This window comes from Vicia villosa, linkage group LG7, assembly GCF_029867415.1.
Source record: "Vicia villosa cultivar HV-30 ecotype Madison, WI linkage group LG7, Vvil1.0, whole genome shotgun sequence".
Lineage (NCBI taxonomy): Eukaryota > Viridiplantae > Streptophyta > Magnoliopsida > Fabales > Fabaceae > Vicia > Vicia villosa.
Window position 1 is genome coordinate 62,873,784 of NC_081186.1, and position 18,634 is coordinate 62,892,417.

Here is an 18,634-nt window from a genome sequence, read left to right on the forward strand (position 1 = left end):
TCTCTGAACATCGGGATCGACAGCTTGATTCTTGCCCACACGAGCTTCCTTCCACAACACATGTACAGGAAGTGAGGTTTCCTCAGTTTTAGTCTCCTCTAACTATGCATTGACACAAATGATAAAATCGTCAAATAAAACACATTTAGATAATTAATTAAAACGCATTTCTATTTACTTACAATTTTATCCTCTAAGCGTGCATATCCCAAACGCCCTTTTTTGTATGGATACGCGGGTTTTGATGCTCTCGCACTATTTGTGACACTCCTTTCCTGAAAAGCTTCATCTCTTTGATTTACAAACTCAACCCAATCTTTTTCATCAATGAAAATCTCATACTTTTTTGGCCGTCCCGGTGCCTCTTCAAGAAAGTTTCCATCTTTATCCCTAAGATAGGTGCTTGTCAAAAAAGCTTTCCACCCTCTATATCTTTTTCCGGCCAAACTAAGTATGTAGCGTCTACGCTCATCTGGTATGTCAAAAGTCCTCTGCAAAAAAACATACGCATAGTGTGTTAGTATAAGTAATTTAAACAATTTCTCGTCAAGATAATAACAACAACCATATATGATCTTCTTCAAGCGCTTCTGCAATCTCTTCGACTCGATCGCAATCGTATGTGTCTGTGCAATCGTCGTTTGAAGCATACTTCCTATTACACCTCGACTCAACATTCCCGTTACTTTTCTCACCATGCATTGTCCAACATGTATAACTTCTATCAATTCCAAACCGTAGTAAATGCGATGCCAACTTATTCCCGTCAACCTTATCCCCATAACAGCTACCCAAACAAGGACACGACATTCGAATCGGGTCTTCGGAGTGCGCAACCGCAAACTCAACGAATTCCCATACCCCTTTCTCGTACACAAGCTGAACTATACAGTTATGTTACATTGTCCCTGAATACAATATATATTCATTGGTCTATTCCATCCCCAACATCACTCATAGAACACAAAAATGCATTATTTCTGAAGAAACATACACTGTCTTTTTTGAAAGGTCTAGTAAAGGTCTGAATAAAATACCTATAAACACTAATCTTTCAAATGTCAAAAACAGAACTATAAATCGTGTACCTCCTTCGTCTTCTCTTCGTCTTCGTATTCTGGGCAGTGATTCTTCTTCGTCTAGCTTCGTATTCTGGGCAGCAATGGAGTTTTTATGGAGATTAAGTGTTGCGGTTTTGAGGATGAGATACGGTTTTGAGGAGTTTTTATGGAGTTTTAATGGAGTTCTTCATTCTGGGCAGCGATGGTTCTTCGTTTCTTCGTTCTGGGCAGCGATGGCAGTGAAAGAAGATTTAGGGATTATGAAACGCATGTCAGAATTATTTTGATTTTAAAAATTTTAATTAACGAAACAGCTATGAAAGCGCTTTTAAAAAGCGCTCTGGTAGCCCTGCCTTTACCAGCGCTTTTTAGGGTAAAAGCGCTTTCGTACCCCCCCCCCCCCCCTTAAGAGCGCTTCTGAAAGCGCTTTCGTAAGCCCCCTATAAGAGCGCTTTTTGAAAGCGCTTTCGTACCCCCCTATAAGAGCGCTTTTTGAAAGCGCTTTCGTACCCCCCTTTAAGAGCGCTTTTTTTGCGTGTTTTTTTATTTTATTTTTAGCGAAACCTATACCAGCGCTTTTTCCTAAAAGCGCTTTAGTAGAGGTGCTGCTAAAAGACAAATTTGACATAGTGATTGTCATCCAATTATTTCATTATTCCAACAAATACCTTTTCCATCATCCAAAAACATTTTTAAAATATTTTCCCAATACTACAATGAGAGGTTAGAAAATCAATGAATTATTGGCTGAAAAGTAATAAATTCTTATGATTAGCAAGTTATTTAAGTGGCATCCTCATTAAGTATGCCAGAGGGACAAACATAACACTTTGATTTATTTAGAAGACATTTAATAATGATACAAATTTTAGAAAGAGCTTTTTAGCACTCCCTAAGTACTAAAATCTCTATAATTGTGTTTAGGAGAGCATGAGCTTTGTAGATTATAAATTGAACAAATCATGTTCTATTTTTTAAGTTGCATAAAAGTAAAAAATATGATTCCGACTCTAAAGTTTATGTATGTTATAATTGTATTATTTCTTCTATCTTTTACAACAATGAACATAAATGGTAAGTCTTATTTTTTATTCTTTTTGAAATTTCATTGTTTACAATACACAATATTTTACCCTATTTTAACAATATTATTTTATTAATTTTCTTATTATACAGCAATTGGTGATTGTAATGATGATGGAGATTGCCCAATAAATATGTGCTTGTTTCATTTTCTTGTGAGGTGTTTTAATAATGATTGTGAATGTGTTCATATGACGCCACTAGTTCTTTATTGAGTACCAGAACCAAGAGAGAAGACAAGTGACATGAATGAAAGAATGTAACCTAATATATAGTATATGTTCCTCTAGAATGGTATATAAAAAGTCATTTAGTTATTGTGCTGGAACATAATATGTAATTGGATTTTTTTCCTTTTCCATATTTCCTAGATCATATAATTATGACTTTTTACTCTTAACTATTGTAATAAATTAAATAAGACAATTTATGATACAAATACGCCAATTTGGGAGAAAGGATGTGTGGTTGTTTATACAAGAAGTTACTAAACAAATTTATATCAAGGCATATATCAACTTATAGAAGATCAAATTACTCCCTCCGTCCCACAATGAGTGATCCAGCCCACCATTTCACACATATTAAGAAAAGTGTAGAAAAGTAAGAGGGAGAATAATATTTTTACCATAGTACCCCTAATCATGTATTGGAAATTGTGAAAGTTTAATTAATTAGAGGGTAGAATAGTAAAAAATTTATTGAAAGTTGAAATGGGTCATTCATTTTGGGACACCAAATTATTCCAATTGGGTCACTCATTATGGGACGGAGGGAGTAATAAAATCACATCACTTGTTTTTTTAAAGCTAGTTGTATTAATAGGGACAAAAGTCCAAAGAACAAGATTACAAAAGACGAGGCTAACTTCGAAGGGAAAATTATCCACCAATTGGAACCTACATTAAGTAAAACAACGGGCTTTTGACGAACTCATAAAAGTTACAATTGGTATGGGGAATATTCCCAATAAAAGACCACTTCCAAATGAGGGATTTACAACTCCAAACCACATCACGGAAATTCCACTCCAAATCCTTAAAAATAATACCATTTCTATAAATCCATTAGCTCCAAATAACCGCCAACCAAACACAACCCCGCTTCCCTTCACTAACCTTCTTTGATTTACAAAAAGAATACCATCTCCAGAAACTATCCTTAAAATCCACTTCCGTATAGTTAGACATACCAATCCACACGGCCACTTCCTTCCAAACCTTATCCTCCTTACAACACGAGAAGAAAAGATGGACGGAAGATTCTAAATAATCATTGCATAAAACACAACCAAGATTAGAGATAGTAGATAAAATAACTCTTTTGAGCAACGCATCCTTAGTGGGGATCCTATGCTTGAAACACCTCCAACCAAAATCTTTAACTTTTAGCAGAATTTCACCCTTCCAAACAAACTTGGAGAAAAAATCGAGGCGATTAGGAGGGCCGAACTTCATGAATCCCTTGGAAACAACATTATAAAAAGAAGAAACGGAGAACGAGTCCTCGGGCAAAAGCCGCCATCCCACTCTATCCTCCCCTCGGCTAGCCGGCGGCGTGGGGAACAACATCGGACCGTGATGCTACAACAAATCTCTCAACACCAACATTTCCCCCTCCAATTCCTCCGGAACCAAAAGGATCCCCAAATCATGCCACACCCACTCTTCGCCGATCCAAGCTCCCATGCAAGCAATGGAAACATCCTGTAAATAAGAAATAGCAAAAAAAGACGGAAACAACAACCTTAAGATCCCCCCTTCTAACCAAGACGAGTGCCAAAAAAAAGTGGAATAGCCTCCGCCAATCCAAAAAGAAAGATTATTCACGAAACAACCTCCACCGTTCTTTTATCCAAAGACAAAATATCCGACCACCACACCGACTTTGAACTATAATCATCGTTCTTACCTCCTTCAATGACCATCCTTAGTTTAATATCCCCATACCTCGCTTTGAGCATTCTATACCAAATAGAGTTAGAATCCTCTAAAATTCTCCACTTCCACTTCGTAAGAAGAGACAAATTAAATTCTTCCAGTCTCTTAATTCCAAGGCTACCATCGTCCATCGAATCACAAACAACATCCCACCCCACCCAATGAACACTTTTCTTCTCTGCCGCCCCCCCCCCCCCCCCAAAAAGAAAATTACTTTGAATTTTATTAATCTCCTGAATCACTTTTTTAGGAGCCAAATAAAAAGAAAAAGTGAAAATAGGTAAACTACCTAAAACCGACTTCAAAAGAATTATTCTCCCTCCAAAACTAAGCCACCTTCCTTTCCAAGTACTCAAACGCCTCCTTAATTTATCCACCAAAGGACTCCAAAACTTCACCCTTCTAGGATTAGAGCCAACACGAATACCAAGAAAAGAGAAATCTTTTTCCTCCCTTTTACAAGAAAGGAAAGTGGTAGCTACATTCAAGAAAAAAGGATTAATATTAATACCAATAAGCTTGCTCTTATTAAAATTAATGCCAAGACCCGATACCATCTCAAAGCCCCTCAACACCGCTTTAATAGCCCATAAGTGCTTCCAACTACCATCTCCTACCAAAATAGTGTCGTCTGCAAATTGAAGCACATCAACGAAACATTTACCTTTAACATTACAACCAATAAAGTCCCCATTTTCCACCGCTTTATTAACCATAACTTTAAGCCCTTTCGCTATAATAACAAAAAGAAAGGGAGATAAAGGATCACCTTGACTAAGCCCCCTCTCAACCACAAACTCTTTGGTAGGACTACCATTAACGAGAACCGACATTTTACTAGTGAAGATTAGAACAACCATCCATCTCATCCAAAGCTCCTTAAAACCCATTCGTTCCAACATAAATTTAAGAAATTCCAACTAACCTTGTCATAAGCTTTTTCGAAGTCCACTTTGAAAAGAAGACAACCCTGCCCCTCCTTCGTAGCATAATCCACCAATTCATTCACCACAAGAACACCATCGAGCAATTGGCGTCTCGGAACAAAGGCACTTTGACTAGAAGAAATAATAGAATGCAACACCCTTTTCAACCTTCTGGCCAATAATTTAGAGATAATCTTATAGATACAACCTACCAAACAAATAGGTCTAAAGTTGTAACACCCTTCTAAAACCCCGCGGAATATCAAATAAAATTCAGAGTAAAACATGAAAAGGGTATTACAACTTCAAAATATTTAAAACATTAAGCCATGTCATGCCTTATGAGGAACTTCAAAACACATTATTCAGTAATCATGTTAACACAGCGAAAAATACTTCAAAACTGAATAACATAAAACATCGGTATTCAACATCAAGAATTTACCGATTTAAAACCAACAAAACATCATTCTAACATAAGAAATAACCCGTCAAACAATACTAAAATAAACGTCTCCCAGTGTTACAAGACCAGAGCATGACACCGACACAGTCGACTAAATGAAGTAACTCTACGAGTTATCCTCACCAAGCACAAGCCGCTACTCCTTAATCTGAAAAATGTCAATAGTAAGGGTGAGACATATCACAATTAAACTATATTATAAGTTCATAACGACAAAATATCATAAGCAGATTATTCACCCAACTGCAACATATTTAGATTTTTAGATTATCCATCAATAGTTACGAAGATAAAGTCAATTACATCACCACGAAATAACATTGGAAATCTTCCAATCATGTTATAATAACACAAATATAAATGCAATGACTCTATGCATACAATTATTATTCACTCGATCATCACATGTATTTCAGATACACAATAGTTAATCAAACACACAACCATTCATATCAAACACATACGAATTATAACATTGGACAACTTCCATTCATGTTATAATTATGCCAAACAGCCTAATGCAATGCAACTAATGCATGTGGTACCAACATCATCAATGGGAATAACCCATGACCGATCCAACATCATCAAGATACGGCCCTGCCAGCACAGATTCCACACAATGGGAATCATGCCCTTCACTGATCCAACACATCGTCATGGATACAACCTCACAATGATTATGAATGCATGCAAACATATATGAAACATACTTATACCATCGTCAAGTCTATGAGTAATATCATCCAATACTCAAGCCATCGTCATCATCATCAAGCATGTTTATATATATTAACATCATTCACTACAAATCAATCATCATCATCATCATTAAGGACATACATATAACCACATCAATCCTTATCATCATCATCCATAAAGAATATACATGTATTCCCATCATTCCAAAACAAATCAATCATCATTATACAGTTCTCAACAATCACCAAAAACATCTACATTTGATAAACTTAAGCCTCATGTATACATACAATTACCAAAAACATATGCAAATAAGAGTTATCTATGCAATTCTAATATTTAAGCATATCACCATAATTCAACATATTGAATTATCCACCACTTGTACAATATGCATTTATCATGTAATAATCACAAAAATTCATAGAATTTATCATTCATCAATTCCATGTATCACAATAAGCACATAGTACACAACACCAATACATATTGTTCTTAAATAACATTACTCCATGACATACACATATACAATTACATGTCATTTTCACAACCACATAATAATTAAATCATCTAGTGCTAATCAATTTATTTTCATCAAAAAGAGAATTTCGTTAGCTTTCTAACGCTTTGAACGGGGACCCAAACGGAGTTTGTAAGTATAAGATTGCGCCTAAGAGGGGGGGGGGGTGAATTAGGTTTTTTAAAATTTAATCGGTTTTATGAGAATACTTCTAATAATTTTTGGTTAAGTGTTTGAAGGTTTTGTAAGGTTCTTTTCTTTTCTTTGGTAATGGTGATGAATTTAATAAAGTGTGGAAAAAGTAAAGAACACAACGATATATACTGGTTCCCCTCACAATCCGAGAGTACTCCAGTCCCCTTTCAAACACGAAAGAGATTTCACTATAGTTAGAATTATTTTACAAGCCTATGCCTACTATCTAACCTATAGGGTGATCAAAGGTTCTTAACACCTTTAAGATCAATCAACACTAATGTGAATGAAGAACAATCCTCTTCAAACACACCACTTACTTCCAACAATCCTGGATAGTAAGGAGATAATTTTCTTTGAATTTTTACAAGAGATTTAGATGAAGTTTGTATAGCACTATCAATCTTGGATTGATCTTCTTCTTCAAATAAACAATTCTCAAACTGAATATAAGTGTTCACAATAATGTATGCATGAAACTTTGAATGAATTCTCTATGAAAATGTGTGTAGAAAGTTTCATATAAAAATTCTGGTTTGTGGACACTTGGAAATAATGAAATTTATGAGTATGAATTGTTAATGAAGAAGGTGAATAATGATTTTGAAATATGTAGAATTTATAGTGTGTTAAACACCTCTTTGAATGGTTATTTTTCCATGAACCAATGCAATAATCAAGTGGTATGAAAAAGAATTCGTTTGAATAAGATCATGCAATGAAAAAACACACTGGTTCAGTAGGAACCGGTTCCTGCCTGGGACAACCCGGTTCCTGCTGAACGTTACAGCAGAAAATTTGAATTTTGAACGTGGGAACCGGTTCCTGCATAGGGACAACCCGGTTCCCCATAGTAAACCACAAAATGCTGAAAATTGAGAATGCTGGGAACCGGTTCCCCCATAGGGACAACCCGGTTCCTAAAACCTTTATTTTGAATTTTAACTTTGAAAAAGGTTTTAAATGAACTTTTGAAAGATGATACTTTGTAGTATGTTTATGATATGCATGGAAATATATTTGTGAACAATTATATGTCAAAGTGAGTATTGTTTATACCTTTGACATTTTAGCTTGATCCTTGAATCTTCACAAATTCTTCAAGACTTTGAAAAGATGTATTTTTGCTTGATACTTGGAATTCTTTTTGCACATCCTTTATAAAAGCTTGATGTCCATATTGTCTTCATCAAAACACACTATGCTTGAGAAGCTTGCATTTACATTCTCCCCCTTTTTGATGATGACAACCAAGTCTTGAAAATGTTTTGAAAAAGTTGTTTTTGTGCTTTGTGTTTATGTTGAACATTGCAAGGCTCCCCCTATGTTAGAGACTCCCCCTAAATCCATGATTCCTTGATTTATAGTGATGAGTTTCATTTGATAATTTTAACAATGGCCTGCATTTTTCTTTGAAACAAAAACAACAACAAAAACACATGCATATTCTTCTCCCCCTTTGTTATTATCAAAAAGGATGGGGAAAAAGATAAAAAGTATATGAAAAATAACACAAACATAAATTCAACACAAACATAAATTTAAACGATACGAAACGTAGTTTTTTACGATTACAACACACAAACATAAATAGTCCTAAACATCACGAACATAAATGGAACATTGTCTAGAGAACATAAGTAAAAACGAATAATAGAAAGAAAACATTACATAGAAATTAAAGCACATAATTTAGTCACTTTCATCCATATGTTCTTCATCATCATCCTCTTGTTCTTCTTCTTCTTCATCACTTCCTTCCTCTCCCTCATAATGAGCTAAGATACGCCTTTGAGTCCGTTGAATTTCCCGCATTTGTCTTCTCATAAGGTTATGCTCATAGTTATTCTCCCTCTTGTTGTTATCAATGGATGTTTGAATAGAACAAAGCTTGGCAAACATCATATCCATTGTGTATCCACCTTCGGGACGTTGAGGATCTTGTGGCACGGCTGGCTCAAAATCAACTTTGTAAACAAATCTACCTTCACGATCCGTAACTATTCCTGTATTTTTAAGAGCGGTAGCGGTGGTGATAGCACACTCTTGTTCATCCATATTTTTCTTTGGTTCCCGTTGGAGGAGAACACCAGCATTCCGAACAATATGAGAGATGGCCCTTGCATAAGGTAAGCCTCCTTTAAGGGAAGCCATAAGCTGCATGTGGCGCATAATTGAAAGCGCCCAATTGACTTCAATGCCCCGCCTTAGAGCAAGCAAAACCATCAACTCGAACTCATTGACCCTGGAATGGTTAGAATTCTTTGGAAATAAAACATAAGCAATGATAAGATGGAGCATCCTATCACTCACCGATAAGCTTGAACCGAACATGTTAAACTTGATAGCAAGCTGTTGGCGAACTAACTTGCGTTGAGTTGGTCGGCACATATCCACAAAAACATCAATCTTACTATACGGTTGCCAATCCTCCGATATGTTACCTTGAAGGAGCACTAAGCCTTGAGATGGAATTCCTAACACTCTTCCAAATTCCTCAACATCTAAGCATATTTCCTTATTTGAAACTTTTGACAATAATGTGAAATCATCAAATTCATCGGTTACTATCCTAAGATTGTGGTAAAATTCTCTAACCAAATCCGGATAATAATCACCATGGTCAAGCACAAAATTAGCTACCCCTGCATTAGCTAGTCTACCCGGAAAATTGAAGCTATGATTAGGGAAATCGGGTAGTTTACCGTATTTTGCCGCAAGGAGTTTTCGACTCCGGATGTTGAATGTGAGTCTCCGACTCTTGACCGTTGGTTGGATCTCTTGAGGATCTTCACTTGTCTCTCCCATTTTGTTCTTTCCCTTTGCACTTCTTGAAACTTTGGGTGCCATTGTTGAAAGGAGTTGAAAGTTAGGGTTTAAGTTGAGGTTTTAGGATTTGGTGAGTGGAGAAGGATATGAGTGAATTGTGTGAAAGAGTGGAGGATTATATAGTGTTTAGAGGTAGTGGGTAATTTAATTTGGAGAGTTATGGTGAGATAATGGAGTTTTGAATGGGGTTTGACTATGGAGGTGGAAGGGTGTTTGAAGAAGATGAAGATGAATGTATGTGAATAATGAAAGTAAATGTGTGTGAATGAGAGTAAAAGAGAATAAATGTGTGGTGTGAACTAAAATAAATAAATAGAAAAAATAAGGCAAAACAATAATGACCACACATACCTTCATGTACAGCCAAACAAGATAAGCAAAAAACTGGAAAATGTACGTGGGAACCGGTTCGTCCCTACATGGGAACCGGTTCCTGAGACACAAAGAAAACACGCCTCTGGAAATTAGTATGGGGAACCGGTTCGTCCCTACATGGGAACCGGTTCCTGGACTGAAAATTTCCAAAATCTTTTATTTTATGAAATATAAAGCATACATATCATACATATTTACCAAGTCATAATGAATGAACATTTATAAAGCACTTTTAACTTAAAAATTTAGAAACGTGTACCTTTGATGTATGAAAATGACGAATAAATTTTAAACATCACCTTCGTCTAAAATTCCAAGCTCTCGTCGAATTTTGTAAAACGATATCCGCAAGTTGATTATGAGTATCTACAAAAGTGACTTCAACATCTCCTTTAAGCACATGATCGCGAAGAAAATGATGTCGAATGTCTATGTGTTTGGTTCTTGAATGCATGACCGGATTCTTTGTAATATTTATAGCACTTGTATTGTCGCATCGAAGAGGAATACATCCGAGATCAAGTCCGTAGTCACGAAGTTGTTGCTTAAGCCAAAGAATTTGTGCACAACAACTACCCGCTGCTATGTATTCTGCTTCGGCCGTACTAAGAGCAACACATGCTTGCTTTTTACAAGCCCATGATACTAATGCATTTCCAAGAATGTGACAAGTACCACTTGTGCTTTTACGATCAGTTTTACATCCTGCATAATCCGCGTCAGAATAACCAATTAAATTGCAAATACTACCTTTAGGATACCATAAGCCAACGTTGGTTGTTCCTTTGAGATACTTCATGATCCTTTTAACCGCCATAAGATGTGATTCCTTTGGATTTGCTTGGAAGCGAGCACAAAGACAAACACTAAACATTATGTCAGGATGGCTTGCCGTCAAATACAATAAAGAACCAATCATACCTCGATACTTGGTAATATCAATTGGAGTACCGGATTCATCTTGATCAACATATGTACCGGAGCCCATTGGAGTATTCATTGCTTTACAATTGTCCATATCAAACTTCTTTAATAGTTCTTTACAATATTTGGATTGATTGATAAAGATTCCATTTTTGAGTTGCTTAATTTGTAGTCCAAGAAAGTAATTCATCTTTCCCATCATAGACATCTCGAATTCTCCTTGCATCATCAATGAGAATTCCTCACACATTTCTTTGTTAGTCGATCCAAAAATGATATCATCAACATAGACTTGAACCAATAAAGAGTTACTCTTGATTTTCTTAATGAACAAAGTTTTATCAACCTTACCCTTTTCGAAACCCTTTTCACACAAAAAATTGCTAAGTCTATCATACCATGCTCTAGGTGCTTGCTTTAATCCATAAAGAGCCTTTCTCAACTTAAAGACATGTGAAGGATTCTTGAAGTATTCAAATCCGGGGGGTTGTTTGACATAGACTTCTTCATTGATGTAGCCATTCAAGAATGCGCTCTTGACGTCCATTGGATAAAGCTGAAAATTTAAAGAACATGCATAAGCAAGTAAAAGACGAATAGCTTCTAACCTTGCAACCGGAGCAAATGTTTCTTCAAAGTCAACTCCTTCTTCTTGATTGTAACCTTGGGCCACCAATCTTGCTTTGTTTCGAACAATTATACCATTCTCATCAAGTTTGTTCTTAAACACCCATCGAGTACCTATGATGTGTTTGTTACTTGGTCTAGGAACAAGTTCCCAAACTTGATTTCTCTCGAATTGATTTAATTCTTCTTGCATTGCATTTATCCATTGATCGTCTCCTAAGGCTTCATCAACTTTGGAAGGTTCAATTTGAGAAACAAAAGCCATGTGTAAGCAAGCATCTTTGAGATTTAATCTTGTTGCAACTCCTTGACTAATATCACCAATAACTTTATCAATAGGATGATCTCTATGAGTTCTCCATTCTTTTGGTAGATCATTGGTGTTTGATTCTTGTTGTACACTTTCTTGTTGAACACTTTCTTGTTGTACTTCTGGTGCCTTCACAATTATATCATTTGAAGATTTTTCCGGTGCTTTCACAATTGTATCATTTGAAGGTTCTTCCGGGGGTAAATCTAAAGGATCATCATCATCACAAACAACTATTTCCTCTTTGGAAGTGTTAGTCTCATCAAAAGATACATGCATGGATTCTTCAATAGTTAAAGTTCTTTTATTATAAATTCTATATGCTTTACTAGAAAGAGAATAACCAAGAAATATACCTTCGTCGGATTTCTCATCAAACTTACCAAGATTGTCTTTGTCATTGTTTAGAACAAAGCACTTGCATCCAAAAATGTGAAAGTGAGCAATGTTTGGCTTTCTTCCTTTGAAGAGTTCATATGGAGTCTTCTTTAAGATAGGTCTAATGATTACTCGATTTCCAACATAACATGCCGTACTAACCGCATCTGCCCAAAAATATTTAGGAAGATTTGCATCACTAAGCATTGTTCTTGCAAGTTCCACTAGAAACCTATTTTTCCTTTCGACTACTCCATTTTGTTGTGGAGTTCTTGGTGCTGAAAAATTATGAGAGATACCATGTTCTTCACAAAATTCTTCAAACGATGTATTTTGAAACTCTCCACCATGATCACTTCTTATGGATACAATCTTTAATGATTTTTCATTTTGGATTTGTTTTGCATACTTCTTAAAGGCTCTAAAAGCATCACTTTTCTGCACAAGAAACAAAGTCCAAGAATATCTAGAATAATCATCAACAATAACTAAAGCGTATACATTACCTCCGAAGCTTCTTGTCCTTGATGGACCAAATAGATCCATATGCAACAATTGAAGTGGTCTTGTTGTAGTCACCACATTCTTTGGTTTGAAAGATGATTTGGTTTGCTTTCCCTTTTGACATGCATCACATAATTTATCTTTGACAAACTTTATCTTAGGTAGGCCAATAACAAGATCATGTTTGGTTAATTTATTTAAATGATCCATATGAATATGGGCTGCTCTTTTATGCCATAACCATGATTCATTATTGTTTACCAAAAGACATTTTACTTTCAAAGATAAATCATTTAAAGAAATCATAAAAATGTTATTAATTCTTGTACCTTTGAGTTTTACCTCATTGGTGACTTCATCGATGATCAAGCATTCTTCCTTAGTGAATTTGATCTTGAAGCCTTTGTCACAAAGTTGGCTAATGCTTAGAAGATTATGCTTTAGTCCTTCAACATAAAGAACATCTTCAATGGATGTGAAAGGTGGTGCACCAACTTTGCCTTTGCCAAGAATTCTTCCCTTATTGTTGTCTCCATAAGTGACAAAACCCTTGGCCTTTAACTTTAGATCTGAAAATTGGTTTAAGTCACCCGTCATATGCTTTGAACAACCACTATCTAGATACCATAGGTTTGAAGTGGTCTTCAAGCATACCTACAAAACAAATTAAGTTTTGTTAGGTACCCAAATGGCTTTGGGTCCATCATAGTTAGTTCCTTTCTTCACCCATACATAATGTCCACTAGGAACACTAAAGTTCCTTACATAACAAGCATTGGGTGTGTGACCAATAATACCACAATAAAAACAAGTAGGTTCAAAGTTACTTCTATATTTAGGAGGATAAGATTTCTTCTTAACAAAGTTCTTCCTTTTAGGATAATGTTGCATTACTTTAGGCTTGATTACTTTCTCTTGAATTGGTTGGTTACTAGCCTTGACAAAGATAGTCTTGTTGGATGTTGATTTATCAAATTTAGAGAAACCAAGTCCGCTCTTATCATTGGAGTATCTTTGTGTGCTAAGAACATTTTTCAATCCAATTTGCCCTTTTTCATATCTTTCTAAAACACGCTTTAATTGGACAATTTGGAAGGAAAGTGATTCACAATTCTTGCATGCAACATTATCTTCTTGAACACTAATCATTTTTTCTTTGTCATCTTTATGTTCTACTTCAATTATCTTAACCTTCTCTTCTAACGATGATATTATTTTCTTTTGAGATGAGATAGTTTTATAGAGAATTTTACATTCTTTTAATAATTCTTCTATTGCACCTTGCGCACCATTATCAAAAAGAGAATCATCATAACTAACCTCGCCTTCTTCATCGTCGGAGTGGTGTGATGCCATTAGTGCTAGGTTTGCACTTTCGTCACTATCGGAGTCCGATGAGGAACTTACTTCATTATCTTCCCATGCTATGTAGGCCTTTTTATTTTTGAACTCCCTTTTGCCTTTGAATACATTTTTCTTCGAAAGCTTTGGACATTCCGGATTTATGTGTCCTTGTTTCCCACATTCATAGCATGTAACTTCTTGTGATGAAGTGGATGCTTCTTTATCTTTATGCTTTGAGAATTTCTTTCTTTTGACATAGTTAGTATTATCAATATTATTTTTATTACCAAAAAATTTGCCTAACCTTTTTACAAGAAGCAAGAAGTTTTCATCTTCATCCGATGCATCTTTCATTTTGCTTTCTATTGAATCTACTTTTAATGCAATGCCTTTGGATTTCTTCTCTAAGTTCTCATGCTTTTCCAATCTTCCAAGTTCTGTCTCATATTCTTGAAGTTTTCCAAATAATGTTGCGAAAGTAAGTTTTGATAAATTCTTCTTTTCGGATATCGCCGTCACTTTTGGTTGCCACTCTCTTGTCAAAGATCTGAGCACTTTAAGATTAAGTTCTTCGGTAGTAAGAGTCTTACCAAGTGCCTTCAAGTGATTTTTCAAATGTACGAATCGTTTTTGCAAATCGAGAATAGTTTCTCCGGGCTTCATTCTAAACAGTTCGTACTCTTGGCTTAAAGTATTCAACCTTGATCTTTTAACTTCAGCGGTACCTTCATGAGTTTCTACAAGAGTATCCCAAATTTCCTTTGATGTTGTACATGTTGATATTCGGAAGAATTCATCCATACTAAGAGCACCATGAAGAAGACTGATCGCCTTTTTGTCAGCAAGAACCCTTTTTCTACCATTAACGACCGTTGTAGGAACATGAGGACCTTGTAGGACAGCCTCCCAAACTTCTTCTCCTTGTGCTTCTAGATGAGCCTTCATTTGGATTTTCCAAAAGTCAAAATATTCACCACAAAACAATGGAGGCTTGTTGTTAGAGCCACCATCTTTGAAAACCGGTCTTTGATTTGCGGAAGCCATTCTGGATCTTTAGGAACAAGTTACCTATAACTTGCTCTGATGCCAAATGTGAGTATAAGATTGCGCCTAAGAGGGGGGGGGGGTGAATTAGGTTTTTTAAAATTTAATCGGTTTTATGAGAATACTTCTAATAATTTTTGGTTAAGTGTTTGAAGGTTTTGTAAGGTTCTTTTCTTTTCTTTGGTAATGGTGATGAATGTAATAAAGTGCGGAAAAAGTAAAGAACGCAACGATATATACTGGTTCCCCTCACAATCCGAGAGTACTCCAGTCCCCTTTCAAACACGAAAGAGATTTCACTATAGTTAGAATTATTGTACAAGACTATGCCTACTATCTAACCTATAGGGTGATCAAAGGTTCTTAACACCTTTAAGATCAATCAACACTAATGTGAATGAAGAACAATCCTCTTCAAACACACCACTTACTTCCAACAATCCTGGATAGTAAGGAGATAATTTTCTTTGAATTTTTACAAGAGATTTAGATGAAGTTTGTATAGCACTATCAATCTTGGATTGATCTTCTTCTTCAAATAAACAATTCTCAAAATGAATATAAGTGTTCACAATAATGTATGCATGAAACTTTGAATGAATTCTCTATGAAAATGTGTGTAGAAAGTTTCATATAAAAATTCTGGTTTGTGGACACTTGGAAATAATGAAATTTATGAGTATGAATTGTTAATGAAGAAGGTGAATAATGATTTTGAAATATGTAGAATTTATAGTGTGTTAAACACCTCTTTGAATGGTTATTTTTCCATGAACCAATGCAATGATCAAGTGGTATGAAAAAGAATTCGTTTGAATAAGATCATGCAATGAAAAAACACACTGGTTCAGTAGGAACCGGTTCCTGCCTGGGACAACCCGGTTCCTGCTGAACGTTACAGCAGAAAATTTGAATTTTGAACGTGGGAACCGGTTCCTGCATAGGGACAACCCGGTTCCCCATAGTAAACCACAGAATGCTGAAAATTGAGAATGCTGGGAACCGGTTCCCCCATAGGGACAACCCGGTTCCTAAAACCTTTATTTTTAATTTTAACTTTGAAAAAGGTTTTAAATGAACTTTTGAAAGATGATACTTTGTAGTATGTTTATGATATGCATGGAAATATATTTGTGAACAATTATATGTCAAAATGAGTATTGTTTATACCTTTGACATTTTAGCTTGATCCTTGAATCTTCACAAATTCTTCAAGACTTTGAAAAGATGTATTTTTGCTTGATACTTGAAATTCTTTTTGCACATCCTTTATAAAAGCTTGATGTCCATATTGTCTTCATCAAAACACACTATGCTTGAGAAGCTTGCATTTACAGAGTTACGGTTAAAAAGTTATGAACATTTGAAGTTCAGCAAAAACTGTCGGACTCAGCCGTAACCGGTTACGGCATGGTTGGTAACCGGTTATGCCGTGTTAAAAAGCCCATAAACGCCATTTTTCAAGTTGTAACCGGGTACGCATATACCATAATCGGTTACCACAATACCAGAACCAAAAAATTGAGATAAGCGATATACTAAATCAATTTTATCATTCCCAAACTGATAATATAGGCTAAAAGGATTATTCACCCTTTACCTTAGCCAAGAACCTTGAATTCTTCTCTTCCTCTTCTTCTCCCCTTTCACGTTCCTTCTCTTTTCCTCTTTTGCTTCTCTTTTTTCCTTATTTTCATAATTTCTCCAATTAATTAATTTAACTTAATTAAATTAATTTATGAAATTACGGGGTGTTACAAAAGTCGTCCAACCCCAAAGGATTAGAAGACTTAGGGATTAGGGATAAAAAAGAAGAAGTAATAGATTTCGAGATAGAACCTCCCGAGAAAAACTCCTTAAAACACGCCATTAAATCCTCTTTTAGAAAATACCAACAATTCTTCACGAAAAAGAGAGTGAAACCATCCGGCCCCGGGCTTTTCGAACCATCGCAATTCCAAACCGCCTCCTTTATTTCCTCCTTGTTAAAAGGGGACTCAAGGGAAGCACTTTCCTCCATACTTAAGGAATTAAAACTCGCATTCTCAAGAATCGGTCTACTAAAATTATCCTCCTTGAACTTACTATTAAAGTGACGTCTCACTTCTTCCTTAACATCCTCCACCTTTTCCATAATACCACTCCTTGTAACAATAGAACTAATATGATTCCTTCTCCTCCTCTCTTTCATCACTCTATGGAAGTACTTACTATTGGAATCCCCATCATTAAGCCACTTTAATCTCGATTTTTGAATAAGCATATTTTCCTTAATCTTGAGATTCAACCAAAACCTACCACTAGCCTTTGTTTTAACAAGTTGAATCTCATCACCCATGACATCACTTTCATCCGCCTCATTCAACTCTCTAACTCCTTCCTCCATTTCCAAATCATACTTGCCAAACACTGTTTTGTTCCACCATCTAAGACTATCCTTGATTAATCTAAATTTCTCTTTTAGCGAAAATCTCCACGACCACGAACTATAAGCGCCTTCCATTCCTTTTCCAAAAAGGCAAAAACTCCTTATTGTTAAACTATTCATTGTTGAATTTGAATGGTTTAGGACCCCAATCATCCTTATCAACCACCACCCACACCGGACAATGATCCGAAACATCTCTTTGACCAATCAATTTCCCCACCACCCCCCACGAAGATATAATATTCCCATCCATAAGGAAAACGTCCAACCTACTTTTTGTTTTGCCATATCCACTAAACCAACTATATTTCTTCCCTTTACACGGAACATCACACAAACCACACATGTCGATAAAATTGGAAAACTCTCTCCATTCCATTTTATTGACCGATGTAGAACTTCCAACTCTTTCACTACTATTCTTAACCGCATTAAAATCGCCTCCAATTAACCAATCACCATCGTTAAACTTAGTTTTCAATTCCGCAAAAGCCTTCCACATAGACCGCTTCAAAGACATAGAACAAGCCGCATACACATTAACAAAATAGTAAAATTTATTCCTCCAACTAACCTTTATACCCAAGAAGCCCGGGCCACGAAAGCTCATAATAACCGATAAGGAACTCGCTTTCCACAAAATGAGAATGCCTCCCGAATACCTTCCGATCCCATAAAAGAAAAGTCAACATCCGTATTACCCCAAAAGCTCCTAGCCACCACTTCCGAAATATTACTTAACTTAGTTTCTTGGATAAAAACCAAATCCGCTTTATCTCTTTGAATAATAGTACTTATTTGTTTCCTCTTAATCCTACTTCCCCATCCCCTAATATTTAAAGAACCGACAATCATATCACATTACTTCTTAATTGCTAACAAAAGAAACGTAACTTTTCATTATAAAAAGAATAAGGTCAAAGATTGTAATACAACATTTTAATGCCCTATAATGGTTTAATAATTTTTTTCTCTTAT

At 35.7% G+C, this 18,634-nt stretch overlaps 2 protein-coding genes and 1 long non-coding RNA gene across 3 annotated transcripts; 1 reads left to right on the plus strand and 2 right to left on the minus strand.

Annotated features, from left to right (window-relative positions):
- Window positions 1–1,860: 1,860 nt before the first annotated feature.
- On the plus strand, window positions 1,861–2,602 carry LOC131617305 (uncharacterized). The gene is made up of 2 exons (XR_009288530.1): window positions 1,861–2,135; window positions 2,238–2,602. It is a non-coding gene; the product is annotated as an uncharacterized LOC131617305 (long non-coding RNA).
- A 1,125-nt stretch (window positions 2,603–3,727) lies between these two features.
- On the minus strand, window positions 3,728–4,917 carry LOC131619188 (uncharacterized). Its single transcript, XM_058890312.1, has 2 exons — window positions 3,982–4,917; window positions 3,728–3,850 (listed from the first exon to the last, which is right to left on the minus strand). Exons 1-2 carry the CDS (start codon window positions 4,915–4,917, stop codon window positions 3,728–3,730), a joined length of 1,059 nt encoding a protein of 352 aa, XP_058746295.1.
- Window positions 4,918–16,972: 12,055 nt separating this feature from the next.
- Window positions 16,973–17,731, minus strand: LOC131619189 (uncharacterized). Its single transcript, XM_058890313.1, has one exon. It carries the CDS (start codon window positions 17,729–17,731, stop codon window positions 16,973–16,975), a length of 759 nt encoding a protein of 252 aa, XP_058746296.1.
- Window positions 17,732–18,634: the final 903 nt, after the last annotated feature.